Source organism: Oncorhynchus gorbuscha, unplaced genomic scaffold, assembly GCF_021184085.1.
Source record: "Oncorhynchus gorbuscha isolate QuinsamMale2020 ecotype Even-year unplaced genomic scaffold, OgorEven_v1.0 Un_scaffold_2432, whole genome shotgun sequence".
Classification (NCBI taxonomy): domain Eukaryota; kingdom Metazoa; phylum Chordata; class Actinopteri; order Salmoniformes; family Salmonidae; genus Oncorhynchus; species Oncorhynchus gorbuscha.
Window position 1 is genome coordinate 12,501 of NW_025746946.1, and position 14,285 is coordinate 26,785.

Below are 14,285 nucleotides of genomic sequence, written 5' to 3' on the forward strand. Positions count from 1 at the left end.
CTCTCTCTCTTTCTACCTCTCTCTCTCTTTCACCCCCCTCTCTCTCTCTCTATCTCGCCACTCTCTTTCTCTCTCTCTCTCTCTCTCTCTCTCTCTCTCTCTCTCTCTCTCTCTCTCTCTCTCTCTCTCTCTCTCTCTCTCTCTCTCTCTCTCTCTCTCTCTCTCCCTCTCTCTCTCTCTCTCTCTCTCCCCCCTCTCTCTCTCTCTCTCCCCTCTCTCTCTCTCTCTCTCTCTCTCTCTCCTCTCTCCCCCTCTCTCTCTCTCCCCCTCTCTCTCTCTCTCTCTCCCTCTCTCTCTCTCTCTCTTCCCCTCTCTCTCTCTCCCCCTCTCTCTCTCTCCCCCTCTCTCTCTCTCTCTCGTTAGTTTCCTAAGACTTTTATCATTGCATGTGTTGCCTTTTTTTGTATTGTGTCTCCGTGCGGAGGCCATCTCCATATTCTATACTGAACTGCTCCTAGGTCAGGTTGCAGGTGGGCCTGTACATAGTCTACATACTAGACTGAACTGTTTATCTTCTGTTCCTAGGTCAGGTTGCAGGTGGGCCTGTACATAGTCTACATACTAGACTGAACTGTTTATCTTCTGTTCCTAGGTCAGGTTGCAGGTGGGCCTGTACATAGTCTACATACTAGACTGGTTGACAGTCTACAGTAGAGAACAGATTCTGGTCCTTCGGCTCGAAGACCACGCCTCCAACAGGAAGTACACAATGCACCAAGTCTTTGACTTCCTCAACCTGGGTACGTAGTAACTCAACTCTCAAGTCCTTAACATGGCTTTATTTCAAGTCAGTCGGTCTCTATCGAAGGCTGCTAGACACAGAGTTTTAATTACATAGCGAAGCTCTTTGAAGTTGACTTATGCAACCACCCAAGAGCCACATCATGTTATAGACACTCCCCCCATGCTATTCTTACTATAACCTGAAGGGGGCAGCACAACCCCACAGCCCTGTAACTCACCAACAATCCAACTCGTCTCACCATCACCCAGGTAACAGGGTATAACAGAGGTTACTGTAATAGTTACTGTAAAAGTTACTGTAAAGCGCTCTTTGATTGATTGATTGACTGACTGATTGGTTGATTAATGTATTGATTGAATGACTGACTGACTGACTGATTGGTTGACTTGCAGATTGGTTGATTAACTGACTGACTGACTGACTGATTGACTGACTGATTGACTGATTGACTGACTGATTGACTGATTGACTGATTGACTGACTGACTGACTGATTGACTGACTGATTGACTGATTGACTGATTGACTGATTGACTGATTGACTGACTGATTGACTGATTGACTGATTGACTGACTGACTGACTGATTGACTGACTGATTGACTGATTGACTGATTGACTGACTGATTGACTGACTGACTGACTGACTGATTGACTGACTGACTGACTGACTGACTGATTGGTATGTGGCTTACAGTATGTCTATGTGTGTACTAAAGGTCTGTTGACGGAGCAGAAGGAGGCAGAGATCACTAAAAGTCCCGCCTCCAACACACGGCGGCCAGCGGATAAGAACCTCGGACCCATGCTCCCCGTAACCAAGGAGATACTGAGGGACTTCTACACTCCGTTCAACAAGAAACTGGCCAAGGTGCTCCGCAACGACTCCTTCAGATGGGACAACCATTCAGAACTCATATAAAGACTTGTTTTAATGGGGAAGCCATTCAGAACTCATATAAAGACTTGTTTTAATGGGGAAGCCATTCAGAACTCATATAAAGACTTGTTTTAATGGGGAAGCCATTCAGAACTCATATAAAGACTTGTTTTAATGGGACAACCATTCAGAACTCATATAAAGACTTGTTTTAATGGGGAAGCCATTCAGAACTCATATAAAGACTTGTTTTAATGGGGAAGCCATTCAGAACTCATATAAAGACTTGTTTTAATGGGGAAGCCATTCAGAACTCATATAAAGACTTGTTTTAATGGGGAAGCCATTCAGAACTCATATAAAGACTTGTTTTAATGGGAACACTGAGGCCATTCAGAACTCTGTCCCTGCTTTATATAAAGACTTGTTTTAATGGGCCATTCAGAACTCATTCTTGTTTTAATGGAACACTGAGGCTGTACCCACTTTAAGCAGAACTCATATAAAGACTTGTTTTAATGGGGAAGCCATTCAGAACTCATATAAAGACTTGTTTTAATGGGGAAGCCATTCAGAACTCATATAAAGACTTGTTTTATATGCCATTTATATATATATATATATACTTGTTTTAATGGGGAAGCCATTCAGAACTCATATAAAGACTTGTTTTAATGGGGAAGCCATTCAGAACTCATATATCCCAGTCAATGTAACCATCTACATTTTTTGGGGCACTGTGCAAATTTCAGGTCTGCTGAGCGCAAACTTGAACTTTGTGAAAATTCTGTGCAACTTCCAGCGTGCGTTCACTGTGAACACTAAAGGCTGCACCCGCTTTAAGTTACAGTTTTACTGTGAACACTGAGGCTGTCCGCTCTTTAAGTTACAGTTTTACTGTGAACACTGAGGCTGTCCGCTCTTTAAGTTACAGTTTTACTGTGAACACTGAGGCTGTACCTGCTTTAAGTTACAGTTTTACTGTGAACACTGAGGCTGTACCCGCTTTAAGTTACAGTTTTACTGTGAACACTGAGGCTGTCCCAGTTTTACTGTGAACTTTCCGCTAAGTTACAGTTTTACTGTGAACACTGAGGCTGTACCCACTTTAAGTTACAGTTTTACTGTGAACACTGAGGCTGTACCTGCTTTCAGTTACAGTTTTACTGTGAACACTGAGGCTGTACCTGCTTTAAGTTACAGTTTTACTATGAACACTGAGGCTGTACCTGCTTTAAGTTACAGTTTTACTGTGAACACTGAGGCTGTAGCCACTTTAAGTTACAGTTTTACTGTGAACACTGAGGCTGTAGCCACTTTAAGTTACAGTTTTACTGTGAACACTGAGGCTGTAGCCACTTTAAGTTACAGTTTTACTGTGAACACTGAGTTTTACTGTCCTGAGGCTGTCCCACTTTAAGTTACAGTTTTACTGTGAACACTGAGGCTGTCCGCTCTTTAAGTTACAGTTTTACTGTGAACACTGAGGCTGTCCGCTCTTTAAGTTACAGTTTTACTGTGAACACTGAGGTTTTACTGTCACTGAGGCTGTCTTTAAGTTACAGTTTTACTGTGAACACTGAGGCTGTCCCTGCTTTAAGTTACAGTTTTACACTGAACACTGAGTTACAGTTTTACTGTCACTGAGGCTGTCCGCTTTTAAGTTACAGTTTTACTGTGAACACTGAGGCTGTCCCTCTTTAAGTTACAGTTTTACTGTGAACACTGAGGCTGTTTTTAAGTTACAGTTTTACTGTGAACACTGAGGCTGTCCCTGCTTTAAGTTACAGTTTTACTGTGAACACTGAGGCTGTCCTGCTTTAAGTTACAGTTTTACTGTGAACACTGAGGCTGTCCGCTCTTTAAGTTACAGTTTTACTGTGAACACTGAGGCTGTCCGCTCTTTAAGTTACAGTTTTACTGTGAACACTGAGGCTGTCCACTCTTTAAGTTACAGTTTTACTGTGAACACTGAGGCTGTCCCTGCTTTAAGTTACAGTTTCACTGTGAACACTGAGGCTGTACCCACTTTAAGTTACAGTTTTACTGTGAACACTGAGGCTGTCCGCTCTTTAAGTTACAGTTTTACTGTGAACACTGAGGCTGTCCGCTCTTTAAGTTACAGTTTTACTGTGAACACTGAGGCTGTCCGCTCTTTAAGTTACAGTTTTACTGTGAACACTGAGGCTGTCCGCTCTTTAAGTTACAGTTTTACTGTGAACACTGAGGCTGTCAGTTTTACTGTGAACACTGAGGCTGTCCGCTTAAGTTACAGTTTTACTGTGAACACTGAGGCTGTCCCTGCTTTAAGTTACAGTTTTACTGTGAACACTGAGGCTGTACCCACTTTAAGTTACAGTTTTACTGTGAACACTGAGGCTGTCCTTTAAGCTACAGTTTTAAGTTACAGTTTTACTGTGAACACTGAGGCTGTCCGCTCTTTAAGTTACAGTTTTACTGTGAACACTGAGGCTGTCCGCAGTTTTACTTTAGGCTGTCCGCTCTTTAGTTACAGTTTTACTGTGAACACTGAGGCTGTACCCACTTTTAAGAACACTACAGTTTTACTGTGAACACTGAGGCTGTCCGCTCTTTTAAGTTACAGTTTTACTGTGAACACTGAGGCTGTCCGCTCTTTAAGTTACAGTTTTACTGTGAACACTGAGGCTGTCCGCTCTTTAAGTTACAGTTTTACTGTGAACACTGAGGCTGTCCGCTCTTTAAGTTACAGTTTTACTGTGAACACTGAGGCTGTCCCTGCTTTAAGTTACAGTTTTACTGTGAACACTGAGGCTGTACCTGCTTTAAGTTACAGTTTTACTGTGAACACTGAGGCTGTCCGCTCTTTAAGTTACAGTTTTACTGTGAACACTGAGGCTGTCCGCTCTTTAAGTTACAGTTTTACTGTGAACACTGAGGCTGTAGCCACTTTAAGTTACAGTTTTACTGTGAACACTGAGGCTGTCCGCTCTTTAAGTTACAGTTTTACTGTGAACACTGAGGCTGTCCGCTCTTTAAGTTACAGTTTTACTGTGAACACTGAGGCTGTAGCCACTTTCAGTTACAGTTTTACTGTGAACACTGAGGCTGTAGCCACTTTCAGTTACAGTTTTACTGTGAACACTGAGGCTGTCCGCTCTTTAAGTTACAGTTTTACCGGTGGCCAAGGAGGCTACTGTGGGTACTTACTGTGGGTATCATAATGTAGTTCTACCTTCAAAAACAATGTAGAAAATGCATCCCATAACATGTTAACATGGAAACAGCTGTTCTATCATTCAGCCTACAGTAGCAGCCAATGTGTGTTGTTCAGTGCAGGCCTACATTCCATCAGACTATTGACGAAAACATGCGGGGCTTGACCTTTAACCTGTTTATCCACTTGTCCTTCAGACATGGAGGTGTCTGAACATGTTGTTGTGTTGTTAGAACCACTTTAACAAAATAAAATCCATTATTCTTCCCTTCCCAGTATTAGAGAATCAGAACAATTATGCTACCCACTGCCTATTGGCTACTGAGCTTATTCAAGCCTGTCTCAAAATACAACACTCCCCCTTTAAGCGAAAATATATATATCTTTATCTGACTCACTTTTCAAAGTTCAAAGATGTCTAGAAATGTACACGTTTTGTGCTCTTGAAAGAAGCGATCCCTCCCCTATTGCTGACTACAAATCATCTTTAACTGGGCTAATAACTCACTAATGGGCAAAGGATATGAACAACATGTGCACACATGGATAAATGCAGCTCTTGCTTTAACCTCAGAACAAGTGCATCCACTCACGACTGCTCATGCTGTAAACACAGTCCAGTTCAAAGTCAATGGCACAGATCCATATATTGAACCCATCGAACATCTCTGGAGAGACCTGAAAATAGCTGTGCAGCGACGCTTCCCATCCAACCTGACCTGATTGGTTAGTACTCTGGTCTCCAGTCCAATGGGAGGGCATTCTGATTGGTTAGTACTGTGGAACCATTATCAGGGCTGACCAATAAAAAGAGGTAGAAGATGAGACGCTGGAATGAGAGACACACCAATCAACACACACACACACCCACCAGATGGCAGTATTGTGCTGGGACGGTAAAGAGGTCTTAGGTAATTACAACTCATCAGCCTACAGTCATGACTTTCTCTCCCTTTGGTCAAGTCTATCACGTCCATTGAGAAACACATTAAATACATGTTGGATTAAAACTTTTTGTAATTTGAATCGGGCTTTTTAAGTCAGCAGAACAATTAATGTATGGGATTAAACAGTTATTAAAAGACAGACAGACAAAAACACAGACAGTCAGGCAGACAGACAAAAAGGCAGACAGTCAGGCAGACAGACAAAAACACAGACAGTCAGGCAGACAGAAAAACAGACAGTCAGGACAGAAAACAGACAGAAGACAGACAGACAGACAGACAGACAGACAGACAGACAGACAGACAGACAGACAGACAGACAGACAGACAGACAGACAGACAGACAGACAGACAGACAGACAGACAGACAGACAGACAGACTTCCCAGTCTCTAAAGGAAATGGGAAGGACTAGTTATGGTGCACTACTCTGTTTAATGAAGAAACATTTGGTTGAACGTGTCAACATGGTAGGACACTGTCTTCCTCTTTCAGCATTAAGAAACACAACACAGCATTGGGATTACACCACAAACAGTTCAAATCAAATGTTTCTAATGATTGGAGGCTTACTGGGCCTGATGATACATACCAATGAACGACTTATCTCCCTGTTGCCCGTTGGGACAGTAACCGAAAGGTTCCTGGATCAAATCCCCGAGCTGACAAGGTCAAAAACTCTCCCTAGACCTCCCAAATGAACAATGTTCTGACACACGTGGATGTCAATTAAGGCAGCCCCCCCCTATCCCCCCCCCCCCACCCCTAAATGCAGAAGATACATTTCAGTTGTACAACCGACTAGGTATTTACACTTTCCCATTTCCCTTTGAGACTGGGAAGTCTGTCAGTCTGTCTGTCTGTAATGTCTGTCTGTCTGTCTGTAATGTCTGTCTTGTGTCTGCCTTTTTGCCTGACTGTCTGCCCTTTTGTCTGTCTGTTCTGTCTGCCTTTTTGTCTGTCTTTTCTGTCTGCCTGTCTGTCTGCCTTACTGTCTGTAGTTTTGTCTGTCTGCCTGACTGTCTGTGTTTTGTCAGTTTTTTATGTCTGCCTGACTGTCTGTTTTTTTGTCTGTCTGCCTTACTGTCTGTGTTTTTGTCTGTCTGCCTTACTGTCTGTGTTTTTGTCTGTCTGCCTGACTGTCTTTTCCTAGGTCTGGGGTTTCTGAGATGAGTTTTAATGACTGAGGACTAAACATGTTATTCACTTCCTCGACACCAGAGGGCAGGAGACACTCACAAAGAAATTGGAGTAGGTTTTGTGACAAACCACCTAGACAGAAAAAACTAATAGCTTTACATCTCTGAATATTTTTTTCAAATATCATCTTGGAAAATAACAAAGTTAACTAAAAAATTTAACTAAAAAATAAGTCAGTCACTTTAAGGGCCAGCTGGATAACAGGAGGAAGTTATGGGCCAGCTGGATGACTGGAAGAAGTTATGGGCTAGCTGGATGATTGGAAGAGGTTATGCTTTAAGGGCCAGCTGGATGACTGGAGGAAGTTATGCTTTAAGGGCCAGCTGGATGACTGGAGGAAGTTATGCCTTAAGGGCCAGCTGGATAATTGGAGGAAGTTATGGGCCAGCTGGATAACAGGAGGAAGTTCAATAAATTCTCTTCTAACTCCAATTTCCCAGGAATTCAGAAGGCACTACGAAATAAACCCTCCTCTCCGGCAGAGCCTGCAGATCTGGGTCCAAATACTATTGGAGCTCATTTCAGAAAGCTGTTCTTGAATGAGCTTGCCTGGGATCAGGTAACCAATAGAAACATCCCAAAAATAACAAACCCTGCTCACCTGGCATGGCTAAAGCAAACACACACACACACACACACACACACACACACACACACACACACACACACACACACAGACACAGACAGACAGACAGACAGACAGACACAGACAGACACACAGACAGACAGACAGACAGACACAGACAGACAGACAGACAGACAGACAGACAGACAGACAGACACCATTCTATAAATGTATAATGATTGGCAGTATTAAAAAGGCTCTCATGGTCTGTCCATCATCTGCATCATTTATTATAATAGGGCCTCTGTAGAAGTCAGGGCATTCATACTTCCCCCCTCCCACCTCAGCCAATCACATCAACGCAGAGCGGAGTCAGGGCATTCATACTTCCCCCCTCCCACCTCAGCCAATCACATCAACGCAGAGCGGAGTCAGGGCATTCATACTTCCCCCCACCTCAGCCAATCACATCAGCCAATCAGGGCATTCAACTTCCCACCTCAGCCAATCACATCAACGCAGAGCGGAGTCAGGGCATTCATGCTTCCCCCCTCCCACCTCAGCCAATCACATCAACGCGGAGCGGAGTCAGGGCATTCATACTTCCCCCCTCCCACCTCAGCCAATCACATCAACGTATTCAACAGGTGTGTTGATGTCTGTTAGGAGGAGGACCATATTAACAGGTGTGTTGATGTCTGTTAGGAGGAGGACCATATTAACAGGTGTGTTGATGTCTGTTAGGAGGAGGACCATATTAACAGGTGTGTTGATGTCTGTTAGGAGGAGGACCATATTAACAGGTGTGTTGATGTCTGTTAGGAGGAGGACCATATTAACAGGTGTGTTGATGTCTGTTAGGAGGAGGACCATATTAACAGGTGTGTTGATGTCTGTTACTGTTGTTGATATTAACAGGTGTGTTGATGTCTGCTAGGAGGAGGACTATATTAACAGGTGTGTTGATGTCTGTTACTGTTGTTGATATTAACAGGTGTGTTGATGTCTGTTAGGAGGAGGACCATATTAACAGGTGTGTTGATGTCTGTTAGGAGGAGGACCATATTAACAGGTGTGTTGATGTCTGTTAGGAGGAGGACCATATTAACAGGTGTGTTGATGTCTGTTACTGTTGTTGATATTAACAGGTGTGTTGATGTCTGTTACTGTTGTTGATATTAACAGGTGTGTTGATGTCTGTTAGGAGGAGGACCATATTAACAGGTGTGTTGATGTCTGTTACTGTTGTTGATATTAACAGGTGTGTTGATGTCTGTTAGGAGGAGGACCATATTAACAGGTGTGTTGATGTCTGTTAGGAGGAGGACCATATTAACAGGTGTGTTGATGTCTGTTAGGAGGAGGACCATATTAACAGGTGTGTTGATGTCTGTTAGGAGGAGGACCATATTAACAGGTGTGTTGATGTCTGTTAGGAGGAGGACCATATTAACAGGTGTGTTGATGTCTGTTAGGAGGAGGACCATATTAACAGGTGTGTTGATGTCTGCTAGGAGGAGGACCATATTAACAGGTGTGTTGATGTCTGTTAGGAGGAGGACCATATTAACAGGTGTGTTGATGTCTGTTAGGAGGAGGACCATATTAACAGGTGTGTTGATGTCTGTTACTGTTGTTGATATTAACAGGTGTGTTGATGTCTGTTAGGAGGAGGACCATATTAACAGGTGTGTTGATGTCTGTTAGGAGGAGGACCCCTTTAGAAATGCAAAATTGACTGGCCCGATGAACTCGGGGTGGCCGGGCAGTGATAGTTGTTCCTTTCCATCACTCGTTGTGTTGATTTCATCATGTCCATTTGGTGATGTTTTTTTCATTATAGAATCATATTGCAAATGCACGTGCATTTGCAATATGGTTCAATGGGCATTTACCATCACGAATTTGTCATGCTATAAAAATCCTGCAAGAGTGCGAAATTGACTGGCCCGATGAACTCGGGATGGCCGGGCAGTGATTCTGGTTCCTCTCCATTGCTCGTTAGGGTTGATTTCAGACTGTCACTTTGGTGATGGTAACTCACTGTTTAAACATATTGCAAATGGACAAGAGTCACCAGCAAGTCACCGTCCATCAGTCAATTAGATATCATTCTGACACCAAACTAATACAAACTGACACCAAACCCACTTTTTCCAACTCGTTTAGTAGCCAACTATCACATACTTCAGAGCTGGCCCAAAATTCACAACGCCTTCGGTTCAAACCAATAAAAAGACATAAAACACGTAGTTACGTTCTAGCTGTGGGTCCATTTCTGATGTTATGTGTAGGCCTAGCTGAGCCGACCCCGAATCCCAAGTTTCGGCTCGATAGGTCCTTCGGTGCCCGAGTAAACCCCTAATTGGTGCTGAAAATCCAATTTTTTCCATGCCTTGCTATGGGGTCCTTGAATGAGCTATCGGACAGAAATGTTGGGGTCCGTCTCTATGGGCCGAGCCGGTTTCAATGCACCAAGTTTTGTGTCTCTGAGACTTTTCTAAATGTCGTCATTTTCGTAATGGTCAAAATGAATTGAAGTCATTGCAAATGTACGAGGCTGTTAATCGGTCTGAGAAGCTTCTAGAGCCACTTAACTCACCACGCACTATCCACCTGAGGTCTAGAACAGGTTTCTAAAGTTTCGGAACTCTAGGTCTGACGGTTCTTTAAAAGTTCCAACAAGATTAACTAATGCAGGCAGTGTATGTCTCTCCGCACCCCAATGGGTCCCTCCTTCCAAGCTGTGTGTGTGTGTGATTTAGTTTTCCTTTGAAATTTTATGGGACAAATGACTGATTTACAGTTCAGGGGGGTTGCCTAATCACACATATGACGTTTTGGAAAGATCTGACTTTTTTAACCCTTCGAAACAGCCCCTGAGACACCAATTATGGCACAGGAAGCTATAAGTTAACACATATCCTCAATGGGGTATGCTTTTACGGAATCCTGAGTTTTACGTCTTTACGTTAAGAACTGACTGATTTACACAGGGTTGAATGCACTATTTCTATCAAACTGTAGGCAGGGTATGGATATACACTTTTAGGGTGATTTTAACCACTTCCGGTTGGTCCAGGAAGCTTAGAATCAACACAGGTAGACCTCATAGTGGCCTGATGGACTGTTACCAAAGACAGGTTCATACGGTATTCATAACCCATATAGACTTCAGGTTGAATTTAGGGGTGCAGGCAATGTATTCCTATGGGGAAGAGAAGTCAATGCAACTCTTTGAAGTAAACACCTTCTTTTAACTATTAAGGGTTAATGCCACACAGTCAAGGTCAGGCTTGCAAGGATCGGGAGGACCTTAGGAACGTACCTGAGGTCGAATTGTGCTTCTCACCCTAACGGTTCTCTCACTGTCACCCAAAAGCAAATGACGTTGTAGGGCAGGCTTCATTTTGGGCCTACTATTCTAATGGTCGTTGCGCTTAGACTGAGCGAGCTACGGTCAAGCGGGATATCTCGTTGAACTCGGCACGGCCTAGAGATTATGGTAATGTCATTGCCTGCTCTCTGTGTCTTTAGGCACCGCACTTTTTCACTCTATCCTTGCTGTGTGTGTGTGAGAGAGCTTTTCTTTGACATCTGTTGGGAGAAATGACTGACTTACAGTTCATGGGGGTTGCCTAATCACACATGAAGTTTTGAAAAGATCTGACCTTTTTAACCCTTCGAAACAGCCCCTTTGACACCAATGATGGCACTTCCGGTTGGCACAGGAAGCTATAGCTAAACACATATCCTCATGGGGGTATGCCTTTACAGAATCCTGAGTTTTAAGTCTTTACGTTAAGAACTGAGTTATTTACTGAGGGTTCAGTGAGTGTGTGTTATTTCAGAAAATCATAGAAAATCACAGAAATCTCGCAGAGCTCCGCAGCACACTTTAAAAAGATTCGTATGGACATCCTGCAACTGGATCTGTAACTGTTAAAAAAACACCTATCTTTGAACATCACCAATTTGTCATTGTACGATTTCTCTTAAATGACGATAGATAAATGGCTGATTCTTTTTTTATTGACACCGGAGGCACCTTGACTTTGAGGTGAAGCGGAAAAATAATTTCTCTATTTTCATTTTGGACCTTTAATCCCAGATAAATGGCCATAAGTCAAAAACCGTTGAGGCCTAGACGCCATCTTGTTCGGGGCCATCTGCCCATTATGCCAAACCTACGCTCACCAAGTTTCAAAATATTTTCAAAATATTTTCCGTTTTGGAGATAAGGCCCCGTCGTGATTCATGATGTTTTGTCCAATAGCAATATGATTGCTTATGCCCTCTTGTGGGATTTTCCGGGACAGCGGAAAAATGACCAAAATTTGATTATTTTATAAAACGGAAACCGAATGTTCATTTAATGACTTCCCGGTAGGTCCGACCCTGCCGCTCAACCCGACGCCGTCTGCAAATTTTAGAAACGTTTTCGGACGTCTAGTAAGGGACCGTACATTTGCAATATGGACTTTCTCACTAACCATACAGCAAATGTCAAAATGTTCCCTTAAGGTATGAAAGGATTCCCAGTGTGTTCTGTTAAGTGGTGGAAGGATTCACAGTGTGATCTGTTAAGTAGTGAAAGGATTCACAGTGTGATCTGTTAAGTAGTGAAAGTGTGATCTGTTAGTGTGATCTGATCTGTTAAGTAGCGGAAGGCTTCACAGTGTGATCTGTTAAGTAGTGAAAGGCTTCACAGGGTGATCTGTTAAGTAGTGAAAGGCTTCACAGGGTGAAGGACATGGTGAAATGCTTCACAGTGTGAAGGACATCCTGTGCTTCTGCTCAGCTGAACTAGAATACCTCATGTTAAACAGCCTTTTATCAACCAAGAGAGATTTAATCTGTAGTCATCACTGCTGTCTACATTCCACCACAAAGGAGAATGGCACTAAGCAGGCACTCAACGAGCTGTACATCTGTTACGGATGAGGTCCGACGAACTGCTTCGCTAGCACAGACTGGAATATTCTCCGGGATTCGCTAGCACAGACTGGAATATTGTCCGGGATTCGCTAGCACAGACTGGAATATTGTCCGGGATTCGCTAGCACAGACTGGAATATTCTCCGGGATTCGCTAGCACAGACTGGAATATTCTCCAGGATTCGCTAGCACAGACTGGAATGTTCCCCGGGATTCGCTAGCACAGACTGGAATATTCTCCAGGATTCGCTAGCACAGACTGGAATGTTCCCCGGGATTCGCTAGCACAGACTGGAATGTTCTCCGGGATTCGCTAGCACAGACTGGAATATTGTCCGGGATTCTCTAGCACAGACTGAAATGTTCCCCAGGATTTCGCTAGCACAGACTGGAAAATTGTCCGGGATTCGCTAGCACAGACTGGAATATTGTCCGGGATTCGCTAGCACAGACTGGAATATCGTCCGGGATTCGCTAGCACAGACTGGAATATTCTCCGGGATTCGCTAGCACAGACTGGAATGTTCCCCAGGATGTGCTAGCACAGACTGAAATGTTCCCCAGGATTCGCTAGCACAGACTGAAATGTTCCCCAGGATTCGCTAGCACAGACTGGAATGTTCCCCGGGATGCGCTAGCACAGACTGGAATATTCTCCGGGATTCATCCGATAACATTGAGGAGTTTATCACATCATTCATGGGCTTCATTAGTTAGTGAATAGCTGACGTCGTCCCCCACAATGACCACATACACTACACTCTTCTGGGAAGGCTTTCCACTAGATGTTGGAACATTGCTGCTATAACAGCCTCCACTCTTCTGGGAAGGCTTTCCACTAGATGTTGGAACATTGCTCCTATAACAGCCTCCACTCTTCTGGGAAGGCTTTCCACTAGATGTTGGAACATTGCTGCTATAACAGCCTCCACTGTTCTGGGAAGGCTTTCCACTAGATGTTGGAACATTGCTGCTATAACAGCCTCCACTCTTCTGGGAAGGTTTTCCACTAGATGTTGGAACATTACTGCAGGGGGACTTGCTTCCATTCAGCCACAAGAGCATTAGTGAGGTCGGGTACTGATGTTGGGCGATTAGGCCTGACTCGCAGTCGGGGTTCCAAGTCGTCCCAAACGTGTTCGATGGTGTTGAGGTCAGGGCTCTGTGCAGGCCAGTCAAGTTGTTTCCACACCGATCTCGACAATCCATTCTATATGAACCTTGCTTTGTGCACAGGGGCATTGTCCTGCTGGAACAGGAAAGAACCTTGCTTTGTGCACAGGGGCATTGTCCTGCTGGAACAGGAAAGAACCTTGCTTGTGCACAGGGGCATTGTCCTGCTGGAACAGGAAATAACCTTGCTTTGTGCACAGGGGCATTGTCCTGCTGGAACAGGAAAGAACCTTGCTTGTGCACAGGGGCATTGTCCTGCTGGAACAGGAAAGAACCTTGCTTTGTGCACAGGGCATTGTCCTGCTGGAACAGGGAAGAACCTTGCTTTGTGCACAGGGGCATTGTCCTGCTGGAACAGGAAAGAGCCTTGCTTTGTGCACAGGGGCATTGTCCTGCTGGAACAGGAAAGAACCTTGCTTTGTGCACAGGGGCATTGTCCTGCTGGAACAGGGAAGAACCTTGCCCAAACTGTTGCCACAAAGTTGGAAGCACAGAATCGTCTAAAATGTAATTGTATGCTGTAGAGTTAACTTTTCCCTTCACTGGAACTGTGAAAAACAGCCCTTGACCATTATCCTCCCCTACCAAACTGTGCATTGGGGCAGGTAGTGTTCTCCTGGCATCCATAAACCCAGATTTGTCCA

General features: G+C 44.0%; 1 protein-coding gene across 1 annotated transcript in view; it reads left to right on the forward strand.

Moving 5' to 3' along the window:
• The window catches only part of LOC124025769 (carbohydrate sulfotransferase 15-like), a gene marked incomplete at its 5' end in the record, with an annotated part of 9,660 nt that extends 7,664 nt beyond the window's left edge, over window positions 1-1,996 (forward strand). The window contains 2 exon segments of the mRNA XM_046339105.1: window positions 593-740; window positions 1,463-1,996. Of these exon segments, the coding sequence (XP_046195061.1) occupies window positions 593-740; window positions 1,463-1,665 (351 nt within the window).
• Between the last annotated feature and the right edge of the window lie 12,289 nt (window positions 1,997-14,285).